General features: G+C 42.6%; 2 protein-coding genes; one reads left to right on the top strand and one right to left on the bottom strand.

Moving 5' to 3' along the window:
* Positions 1-446: 446 nt before the first annotated feature.
* On the top strand, positions 447-2,778 carry GSTUM_00005236001 (uncharacterized protein; the record flags this gene model as incomplete). XM_002837242.2 has 5 exons in its annotated part: positions 447-1,011; positions 1,065-2,179; positions 2,233-2,411; positions 2,470-2,543; positions 2,617-2,778. 5 exons carry the CDS (start codon positions 447-449, stop codon positions 2,625-2,627), a joined length of 1,944 nt encoding a protein of 647 aa, XP_002837288.1. The 3' UTR covers positions 2,628-2,778.
* Positions 2,779-3,261: 483 nt separating this feature from the next.
* GSTUM_00005235001 (uncharacterized protein) lies at positions 3,262-11,800 on the bottom strand (the record flags this gene model as incomplete). XM_002837241.2 has 7 exons in its annotated part: positions 3,262-3,719; positions 3,784-4,780; positions 4,839-5,047; positions 5,111-5,148; positions 5,229-5,329; positions 5,442-5,475; positions 11,756-11,800. 7 exons carry the CDS (start codon positions 11,798-11,800, stop codon positions 3,647-3,649), a joined length of 1,497 nt encoding a protein of 498 aa, XP_002837287.1. The 3' UTR covers positions 3,262-3,646.
* Between the last annotated feature and the right edge of the window lie 344 nt (positions 11,801-12,144).

Raw genomic sequence — 12,144 nt, 5'->3', positions numbered from 1 at the left:
CGAAGGAATGAAAACCTTCCAGGTGCACTATCACTTCTTTATCCTTGCTATTATTAGTCTGTGCAGGAAGCTAAACGTTTGCGAAGTCATGGGTTTTTCACTCTCTACGCTCCCAGTCTGACTCGCCCCATACATTCTCGGAGTTGAAGCGTCTGACAACCCGCGTTATCAATTGGCTAGCCTGCTCGGATACGTTCGAGAGCACATGCGAGGCAATAACAGATATCCTCACTAATTACTTCGCATTTCTTACGCCCGCAGATGAGGCCTGCTTGGCAAACATAATTACCTCACCTTGGGCCTTGAGTCGATACGAAGAGTTCACCTCAGGTGACGGGGACTGGGGAGGGCTCCAATTTGGCCGACTTTTAGTAGCCTTTGCAGAAGCTACTGTCCAAAAGCTCATACGCGATGCCAGTAGCCCCCACACCAGGGCTCTACTCCAAATGTTGCATGGAATGGTTAAGGTCCCTGGCTATCCTATGGCCGAGGAAGAAATTTCAGGCACTACCTTTGAATTTTGGAGTAGCCTAGCTGAGTTCTTGCTAGACCCGGAAAATGTAGCAGAGTCAGATATCGCACCCTTGATGGCAGCTGGAAAAAAGGAGATTATGCAAGCAATTGAAGAATTCTGGACGAAAATACAAATACCCCCACATACCGAATCTCTAAAATGGACGAAGGATTTCAGGGACGGATTTACGAGTTTCCGGAAAGACGTTGCTGATCTGGTTGAGGTGGCATATGGAATCCTGGGCCTTGAGTTATTTGACCGCCTGATTAGCCAGGTTATCATTGCTCTGGGAAATAGTCAGGTCGGGGGAGCTGTCGCCTGGGAACAGATAGAAGCAAGTCTATTTTGTCTCAATTCTTTGAGCGATTGTTTGGGTGATGAGCCGGAAGAAGACGAGTCATTGAAAGTGCTCTTCCAGAGTAAGCTATTTAATACCTTAGCAGACTTCGGAAACCAAATTCCTCTGAAAGTCAGACAAACAGCTGTCCATATGATCGGTTCGTCGTTCCAGTAAGCATTTTTTGTAGTGGGAGGCTAACCGTTTTCGAAGGATCATACGCGGTATTTTTCGAGAGGTGGGCTAATTTCTTACCAACTGTATTAAACTTTCTATTTGTGGCAATATCAACCCCTGCTCTAGCTCGGAATGCCTCGAAGTCGATAAGCTCCCTGTGTTCATCTTGCCGTAGTACACTCACTAGCGAGCTATCCGTATTCCTTTATCAATACGAGCTGTTTTCTGCTACACCCACAGCAGACGACATTGCTAAAGAGCGTGTTCTGTGCGCAATATCCTATGTTATACAAGCTTTACCATCAGAAAGCCAAAAACTAGACTCTATTAGCAGAATGCTAGAGTTTGTGGACAAGGATGTTCAGCAATTTCTTACAATTCTGCATCGACACCCAGAAGCAGCTAAAGAGCTAGGAGTATCTACTCTGCAGTGCTTAGTAGCAATTGGCAAAGGGTTGCAAGCTCCGGACGATATTCCGATAATCCTAGCTGGTGAAGATGGAGGACAGGTGCCACCTTCGTTCTGGGAGCAAGAGAGAGGGCTAGCGGTCCAGACGAGAATACTACATATTCTCCAAACATTGGTCGGTAGTCTAACTGAGGATGGGGAGATAATTGATGCTGCCTGTGCTGTTTTCCGAACAGGCTTCGCAGAGACAACTCCTGGTCCCTTTGTATTCCCAGCGGCAGTAGTTACTAAATTTCTCTTGGAGAGGGCAAATTGTGGCGTCCGGGTAGAAACCGTGCTGTCAACCGCCAGTACCATGGTCAGCTCTCACTCGTTAGATGGCAGTCCAGACATTTCCACTGAAGTTGGTTTTTTCCTAGAATTAATTTTGGGACTTGTTGAACGACTCCAGAATCCTCAAGAGGACCCCGAAGTGTCGCAGGGTTTGGTCGAGTTTCTAAACAGGCTATTCTCCAGGTATATCACTGTAATTGCCTGCTACCAGCCCAAGGAACGAATTGAGATGCTCCTCTGGTTCGTCATGAACGCATTACAGGTTCGGGAGACATTGGTTAAGAAGGCGGCATGCACGTTCTGGGCATCGCTCGTCTCTTTCGCTGCGGATGACCGTCCAGAACTCCAGGCCAGGATCAACTCATTTGTCCACATGTGCGGACCCAACCTAGCAGAGAAACTCATTTGGGTGAGGTTTCTCCATTTCGCCCCAATAGAGCCAACTAACAATAATACGAGCAGGGCATCGGGGGCGGAGCTTCGAGAAGTGAAGTTGATAGTCTCACGGAACCCCTCAAGAAGATGATAGCTCGCCAGGTCAAAGCTAAGACATGGCTATCGGCGTCCTTACTACGAAATGGCTTCCCATCCCCGAACCTTTCAGAAAAGGACAAAACTATTTTCTTAAATAAAATAATGACGTGTGTGCCCCCCTCCTGCTCCTGCTCCAGATCACAAGACTAATGTCCCCGCTATCAGCCTGAGAGGAAAACGCGGTACGAACCAAATTGCTAAAGAATTCTGGTTGAGCTCGAGGGGCAGTGACTTTGCCTGTTAGTAGCGCATGCCATATACAGCCTCCCTTTCGAGTGCCGCGCAGAGTAGCTAACACCATAAATCAACCAGATACTTCATAAACCTGTCTCACATCTACCCGTAGTAGCTTTAATTACCTCTATCCAGCGGAATTCCCAACGACAACAGCATCTCCCGGAGTTTTTTGTTTTCATTTCCAGAAAAAAATGATTCGCTATAATCATAAAATCATAAACTATTCACTTTTTCCCCAATCAGGTACGGTATGACAGTGCTATTAGTGACTTAACCCCTGGGTATTATTCCATTGTGGATGGTGTCACATGGAAGGCTATGTTACCAAGTTCAGTGTGCTGGAAGTGATTGCGTGCCTATGAAATGCAAAAAGTGACCGAAAACGAGTGCTAATGAGTAAAAATATGGCCAAAAGGGGCTATCCGTAATATGGCTACAATAAGAAGCCCCAATGGGTCCATTAAAATTAATGACTCCAAAAAGCCACATCTGGAGGGCAGGCAGCACTACTTCACCCACCGGTGATTCCCCCCCAGGATTTTTTCTACGTAGAAGTCTTCCCCTAATCACGAGGGCAGCACTCACCACTGAGTCGGAAATACTTCATTCATGGTGGTCAGATTATTGCTTACCGAAAGTCGTTTGCACAAAGAGTGTCAACTTCTCCACCACCTATCACTCGATATCTAAGAAACTGCAATTAATGGCAGTGCATAACTATTATGAATAAAACACAATCAATTAACAAAACGGCAACCCAGCACCAATACACCAGTCCATAACCGCAACAAAACCTACATTGCAATCTGCAAGGATACCACAGCTCATCCGATGGTTTGTCCGGAATCTATTTAAATACCCATCACACCCATAACTCGTTGCAATTCAAAAAAAAGTCGTATTCTGAGACTTCTTGTAGATATTTGCCACCACTCCCACCCTCCCACCACCCGATTCCATCCCATCCCAGAACCCCCGTAAAATGGCAGATCTAGAGAAGATATCTTATACAAGAAGCATAAGAAAGTGAAGGGAAAAAAGAAAAGAAAAAAGACAACCTTTTGGTTATAACAATCCCGAAAAGTAAATCAAATTGCCTTTTTTTTTATGAAATGAACTGCCCAAGGCCAGACATGTCACCTTCTTTAGCAGCAATTTCGAAGTATCCGTAGATGATACTGTAAAAAGGCTAGTTAGCAATCCTGCTGCATAATGCTAAGAGGCGGTACAATAGTTACGCACGTGACAGCCAACAGGATACCAGTTCCGGATCCAAGAGCTCCCAAGAGATCAGAGGCAACAGACAAAGCACCAATGCAAGCACCGCCGAAAGCAGCGGCAACTGGGATAACCCTCTTCAATTCCTTGTACATACTCTGTTCACGGTGGCCAGCCATAACGAGACCTTGTTCCTTGAGCTGCTTAGCAACATCGCGGGGGCTGGAGCCAGAAACCTCAATCCAGGTCTTGGAGAACATGGCACAGGCAGTGAGCATAAAGAGGATGTAGAATGCGGTGTGTAAGGGATCCAAGAGAGCATCGGTAAAGTTAAGAGGAGGAGACATGTAGTATGAGATGCCAGAGACGGCGTAGAGCTGAGCAGAACCCTCCTTTGGCTCCCAAACACCGAGGAGACGAACCAACAAATTATCCGGGAGACGATTGTACAACATCTGGGAGACGAGGAAAACGTTGGAGCTCAACGCAGACTGTAGCATGATAGGCATGTTGCTAGTGTAGAAGAGGCGAACTGGGTAAGTACCCCGGGTTCCACGGTAACGGCTAGACTTGACAGGGATCTCGACACGGAAACCTTGGAGGTAGATGACTGAGGCGAAAATGACAAGAGTGGCCAAAAGATTCATGACATTGGGAAGATTCTGCCTGTAGAAAGCCTCACGAAGGGCACGTTGCTTGTTATCCCAGGTCAAAAGCAGATGGAACAAGGCAATAACGGCGCCCTCGAATTCGGGACCGCGGCCAGTGTTGACAGTGGTAGGGGAGAATGCCTTCCAGATGATGCTTTCGCAGATATTAGTAGCAATGAACAACGAGATTCCAGACCCCAACCCATAACCCTTCTGGAGAAGCTCGTCAAGGAGGATAACAATGAGACCGGCGACAACAAGTTGAAGCACAAGAAGGAGGCAAACACCGGCACCAAGATCACTGGGCTGTCCATAGAGACCGGTCAAAACATAAACAGTGGCCTGTCCAAGAGAGAGGATAATGGCGAACACTGGGAGCAAGCGTCAGATGCCAAATATGCAAGGACAGAGCGAGGCATGAGTACAAACATTTTTGAGCAGTTTGGTAGAGCTCGCGATCAGATTTAAGATCGAGGTTAACATCAATCAAGTGAGTGCCAGCGAGAAGCTGGAAAACCATGCCAGAAGATATAATAGGGGATATTCCCAACTCCATCAAAGTTCCACGATTACTGGCCAACATCATTCTGAGCCAGTACAAGGGATCAGATGTATCCGAGGACACAATTCCGTATAATCTAACCAAATCGATACCGCGTCAGTCCTGTGAAACATATATAGTGAATCTGGAGAGAACTCACGGCATTTGGCTCATTACTAGGAAAATGAGCAACGTCAACTATTCAAAAGAAAAAGATTAATTCCTTCCTCTTTGCCCTCTAATCTACCAAACCCAGGAAATGGGGGAAAAGAGCTCACCCCAGTCCACATCATACGCTGCCTAAACGGTGTTTTGCGTTCGGGGCTCGCCACCTCTGGGAGGATTGGCACGAACGGCTTGATGAGATCGAGAAAGCGTACTGTGAAAAAAACATGTCCTGTCAGTTAAGGTTCCCGGGGCAATATTATCTCTATTGTCGCTTAGGCAAGGGAAGGCTCATGAAATAATTCTTGTACAGAAGGGGTACTAACTGCCACTCATGATTGCGAAATTATTAAGAGAGGCCTATAGGAAATAAAGGAGAGACAGAGAAGGGGGAGGGGGAGGGGGAGGGGGAGTTTCTCCTCAAGAAAAAAGGGAGAAATGGATGGAAGTTGGTGAGTTGAAGAAGTTGTGAGCTTGAATGGAGAAAAGGAGAGAAGGTTGTTCAGGAGAATTTCTTTGGGGGGGGTTTTTCTAGCTACGAGGCAACGGGGGAGTTGAGGCCACATCTCTCTCATTGCAGCGAATAAGTCCACGGTAGACATCTGTCTCTCCACCTTTTTTCTTACCCCTGCGGCTGCTGTCCCAGAGATTATATATGAATTAAATTTACCTTGTGGCTCACTTTTTCCCTCCATGCTAAAGGCACTCTTTACCAGCGTTATTTCCCCTCCATTTCCACCTTTTGTCATCTTCCCCCCCAAGTTAACTTATCTACTTGTGCTCGCCAAGTACCAGCACGGTACTATGGGAGACCTCTTGTGTAAGGTGGTGAGGGGGGTTGTTGATCTTCTCTGGATAGAGTACAAACCACGAGGCTTAAATAAATACCTGACAGAGACCCACTCCAAGCCTCTCACATATTGAGACCGCGTCCTCTGGTCGTAATTGGCTGTGCGGCCATCTGCGAGTCCGACAGTACCAGTGCTCGAGCACAGTAGGCGTTCCTCAATCAATCAAGCCAGAGCGTTCTCTTCGAAGCCTAGTCTACAATGCACTACAACACCATACGTGACCTTCTTCATTCTTTATCACTCGATATGATCTTAAATGATGTTCCGGACAGCCCCAAAGCAGCATCTTGAAGCTGTAAACAGACTCTTGGAGCCAGGTTTGGCTCCATGACCAGATGTTCTGTATTCCCTTTGGAGACATCTTTTCACCAAGTAGAAGAACCTTGCAAACTCCATAAAGGACAGCTTTTCACACACCAAGCCAACTTAAAATACCTGAAGCCAACATACCCTATAATGCTTCAGACTCAGATGCCAGTAAGATCACACTAGCTCGTTTACCGGATAATCTTTTTCATAAAGCTAACATAATCTAAAAAAAATAAAGCATATCTTTTACCAAGTTAGGTGCTCCTGCAAAACCCATAAAACTTGAATACACCAAGCCTGGGCATATTATTGTTAAGCTAAATATCAATACTCAAGACAAGCTGTATTGTATTTTTGTATTTTTACACAAAGCTGCCATAATATTATTTACTGAAAGAATATTTTCACCAGGTTAGGTACCCCTATAAAATCCATAAAACTTGTATTATTATTTTGACATAAAGCCTAAGCATTTTTTTTGTCAAGATAGATATGATACTTCTGTAAAACTAAAGCAAAGTTGTATTGTATTTTTATGCAAAGCTGCTATAATATTATAAAAAATATTCTTCACCAAGTGATGCATCTCAGGAAAACCCATACAACAAGTGTAGGTATTTTTCTATATCTGTTAGGCGGAGACAATCAGATAGACTTCAGAGTTGTCTAGGCCAATCAAAATTCGTTTCGGTAGACAGAGATTGTCTGGGAAGGCTCGGACTTCACTTGTTTTGTTTGTGACTACAAAGAGTGAAGTAGAATAGGTAAGGTAAGATAGAATCATGAAACAATATTATATTATTAAGATCTCTTCTCCATTGCTTGATGATGGCTAAAGCTTGGAGGCACTTTGATATTTATATTCCGCGTCTGAGTGTTCGCAGACTACATCTACCTATTATACAACTATATATCTCTCTGATTATAACTCGCAACATCAGGTATTCTTTAAAGATACGAACACTTGTAGACTCTGAAAACCATCATACCCTGTTCAGTAATTACGATATGACTATCTAGGAACTATGTTGTTCCCAATAGTAATATCCTGATCATTAGAGTCTTTAGACTTATGGCCTAGTTCTTAAGTCAAACTGAGTTGGCCCTAATTGTATTCGACATTAATGAAATGAACAGTTTCATCTGCGACTGTATCTGCAAAAGGTAGTTGTCATTATAACCCTCTTAGGTTGCCTGACTTCAATCCTTCATAACTCCTTACTCAACAGATAGATATTTTCTGAAGGACTTCCTACTAATTTGCAGGAAGCTATTTCACCAGATTGACAATTAATCCCTCTGTCTGCAACCCTTGGTTGCTCTGGGTAATGGGGTTTCAATCGCCGTCGTAGTATTGGGAAACACCCTCACGGCTACAACATGTTCTGAAACCCAGTTGTAATACTCTGTGAAGACCATTGGCTTCCGTGGTAGTATCCTTCAGAGTTCTAAACTCTTCTAATGGATGCGAATGTATTGGTTTCTTGTTGAGATCCATCACCATTCGATACCATCTCTTTGTGCGAAATCGTCCTGTTACCTACGGCTCACAGCAAAGATGCTACATATTTGAAGCCTATTAACTCTCTGAGTAGTTGACGGAATTACTCTGTTCCACTTCACAGACCTAGCCAAAGGTCTCCCTCTTATATATCCTATGAACAGGATCTGGTCGGATAGACGGTGGTAAAGTATATGTTATTATTCTGACACCTTCAATACTGTGGTATTAAAGTCACAGGATGCAATTGAGATTGATATGTATGATAACGTGCAGGCCCCGTAAAGGGGCTGGACGGGGGTGTTGGAGACCAGAGATTCCGATTCTGAGTGGGGTTACCCTACTTAGAGTGGTTCCTAGGTATCGAATCCTGGTATTCCTAACATGAGCTCCCTTCTCTTAAAGCTTCATCCCAAATGTCTTTTGGTACATATAAAACAAATTAAAAATTAAAAATTAAATTAAAACAATTAACATTTAAACCTTAAATATTAACTTCTTTAGGACCAGATGAGAGCAGGGTAAAAAACCTCCTGCATTTACTTGGCCATGGTAGGAAAACCTTTTTCTCACAGTGCTTCTTCTACTCGCCATGGCATTTCCAGGTTATTACGGTGAAATTCTTCCACCATTTCCCTCGCATTGTCCATGCCAGTAGCAGGTTCCCAGGTATTCTCGTCTTCGGAACAACCTTGCTGTTTAACAAACTACCATAGTTTGCGTACCTCCTGGTAGCGACCGAGTACTCTCTTTCGATAAGAGCATATTTTGCTTCTCACGATTTACTCTATTCCCTATTGTAAGTTGCTCTCAATATCCTCAAGCTCTCTGGGGGGTTGTTGTCAGTCCTCGCGTATTGACTCTCTGTAAGTTTCCCACTGAGATACATGGTATACTAGATGTATATTCCATCGATTTGAAATATTGAGTTTACAGGCACGGTTTCCTCGTTTCTCCAAGATCACGAAGGGTCTGTATAATTTTGGACTGAGTTTTCTCAACTTCCAACATGTATGAATGTTCATTGCGTTTAACATTACTTTATCACCTATTTTGAAGTCAGGTTGTTGCTTAGCCTTCCTATAATGGTACTTGGTTAAAGCTTCTCATGTCTGAGGGAGTGATTCTCTTGCTTGCTTGTGGATTGTCTTTATCCAGTTTGCGTAAAGTATGGCTCATGGATTTTGCACTTCACATTTCTTCATCTATAGTTTGCATAGAAAGGGGTCATTCTATGTGCATTGATTGCTGAGTTATTGTAAGCATGTTTGACTAGAGGTAACAGTTGGTACCAGTGGTCCTGATCATAGTTGACGAAACTTTACAGGTAACCTTCCAGCACCTGGTTGGTTTGCTCAGTTTGTCCATCTGTTTGAGGGTAGTACGCTGTAGATATTCTCCTTTTTATGTTAAGTGTTTTGCACAGGGATTCTCAGAAATCTCCAGCGAACTTTGAATCCATGTCAGAGACAATTTCTGTTGGTAAGCTATGTAGTTTCTATATTTCCTTCATGAAGGCTGTTGCCATGTCCTTTGCAGTGGCTGTCTCTTCTAATTCGACTAAGTGGGCCATCTTTGTAAACTGGTCAACTACTACTATAATTTGGGTATAACCTTGACTTTGGGGTAATTGTGTGATAAAGTCAATGGAAATTGATGCCTATACTACATAAGATATTGATAGTAGTTGTAGTAGATGTTACTTCGTGTATCGTGGAGATTTGCTGTGTTGAGAATCATCACATGACCATATATAATTGTTTATCCAATCTGCCAGGTCCTTCCAATAGAAGTCCCTCATAATTATTTCAAGAGTTTTTTCTTGTTCGAAGTGTCCAACTATTTTAGCGTCCTGACATCCTTCCGCTATTGTTGTATAAAGGTCCTGGTTTTTTGGTACAAATAGTCTTTGCTTGTGGTAAAGCAACTTATCTGATAGGATCTACTCTTTCAGGAAAGGTTTGCCATTGTCTCGTAATTTTTCCAACTTATTTCTTCTTTTAAGCCATTCTCTATCCCCTGGAATGGCTTTCATGATTTGCTTCAAGAATTCTGGATTGAATTTGTTCAATTCTTTGCAGGCTAGTATAGCGCTAGTCATGAGGGTTTGTTTGGGTACTTTGGCTGCATTGTACCGGTATGTATTCTGGTTTATTGATACATGTACTTGGCTAACTACAGGTTCAATTCCCGGATAGTAATAGCCCTTGTTGTGATGTCTGTACCGTCGAATCCCAACGTGCCTTTTTCAGTATTTTCTAGGTTGTTTATTTCTATCTTATCTGCAGTATTAATTTTCTCTATTACTAGCTGGGGAATCTGATGGCTGGATTTAATGTAACAGTTTGCATCTTGATGGTTGATTAGTAATACTTTGAGCTCGCTGGTATAATCTGCATCGATTATGTCAGCGCTAGTAGAAATACCACTTTTGACTGCGAGTCCGCTTCCAGGAGCAATCCTTCTATATGTTCTGACCGGTATCCAGATTGCAATACCGGTCCCAATAATTAATTGTCCTTGTACTGGTACCATATCTTCCTGCATTGTATAGAGATTGTGATCTGCTGCCATCTTTGAACCTTTAGTTGGTAGCCTTGCTCTGGTGTCTAACCATTTTACTCGAATTGCCGTGTCCATGTCGTTACAATTTAGTGTTTTCTGTATATCACCTGTTCTTATATCATTTGTTATGCTGCCTGCTATTAAGCATATTTGAATTTCCCCTTTTGTGGTTATCATTACTGAACTGATTTGGAAATGTTTGGGTTTCAACATTGCTTGTTCGTGATGTGCAACTCCTTCCTCAGAACTGTACTCTGGCTGTAGATTGAGTGCATCAGGTTTTCCTCCTCTTGTACATGGGCGGTAAACAATTTTGAAGTTGTAATTTTGAAGTTGTAATCTACTAACTTCTGCACTCAACGAATTTGGTGCCTACTTTAGACCTTCGAGGTGAGGAAATATTAGAGGTTTTGGTGATCAGTGTACACTGTTATAGGTTTTTCGGTTCCAACCAAGTATTGGTGCCATTCTGTTAATGCTTCTAGTATTGCCAACAGTTCTTTGTCATGGATTTCATAATTTCACTCTGTGGAATTCAGTTTACGGGAGTGAAAAGCTACAGGATATAGTCTTTTATCCACAAATTATGATAGGATGTAGCCTAAAGTGAAGTCGCTAGCATCGGTTTCCACCACTGTTTCTCTTTCTCGGAAAAAATAGTGTAAATTTGGGGCTGAAGTAAACCTTCTCTTAAGCTCCTGAAAGGCCATCTCCTGTTCCAGGCCCTACCGGACCTTTTGGGGATTACTCTTCAATGTTTCTGTAATTGGAGCACAAATCTTGGAGAAATTTTCTATGAAATATTGGTAGAAGTTCGCGAATCCTTGGAATATTTGAATTTCCTTGACCAAGGTAGGTGATTTCCAGTTTAATACTGAATCCACCTTTGGGTACTCATAGTTACCCAGTTGACAGCTATCATGTAGCCTAAGAATTCTATCTTTTTAACGTGTAAGAAAGATTTCTTTACTGAAATTGCCAGTTGAAAATCTGCTAACTATTGTAACACTTTTATTACTAGCTCGATATGTTTTTTCTCATTTTTAGAATAGATTAGAATGTTGTCCCAATAACATATGACTCCTTGGTCTAGAAATTCCTGAAGGACCTTATTTATCATGTCTTGAAACGTAGCTGAAGCATTGGCTAATCCAAAAGGCATGACCTTATATTCATAATGTCCATAGCGCAATCAGAAAGCTATTTTCCATTCATCTTCTTCCTTGATTCAGATGAGGTTGTAACTATCTTGTAAATCAATTTTAGAGAAAATGCTAGCTCCTGCTATACGATTACATAACTTCGACATTAGTTGTAGTGGATACTTGTTCAAGATAGATATCTTGTTCAGGTTCTGGTAGTCTACTACCAGTTGTAGTCTTATATCTGCTTTTGGTATAAAGAGAAGTGGGACACTAAAAGCCAATTGACTTCTCGTAATCTTTCCTTGACCTAACATATCAAGTTATTCTTGTAACAACTTGAGCTGTTTATTGGACAGAGGATAAATGAGTCCCCAAGAGGGTTTTGCTCCTTTAATTAATTTGATTTCATGATCGAATGTTCTCCTAGGTGCTAATTTTACTGCCATTTGGAGGAGAAATAATCTTTTGAATTTCTAGTAGTATTTTGGGAGGGAAGTAAAGTTGATCTGGTTAGAGTCTTCTGTAGTCCTGATGCTCCCTATTTGGATTGCATTTTTATCCCAGGCAACTGTCTTATCATATTCACATATATCTGCAATTCTTTCATCTTCTTCTTCCATATAGTTTTTGCATTTAGGGTTCTTGTATTCCCATTTTG

This window comes from Tuber melanosporum (assembly GCF_000151645.1).
Source record: "Tuber melanosporum whole genome shotgun sequence assembly, scaffold_18, strain Mel28".
In the NCBI taxonomy this organism is placed as follows: Eukaryota; Fungi; Ascomycota; class Pezizomycetes; order Pezizales; family Tuberaceae; genus Tuber; species Tuber melanosporum.
This window is presented reverse-complemented; position numbering and strand designations above follow the sequence as displayed.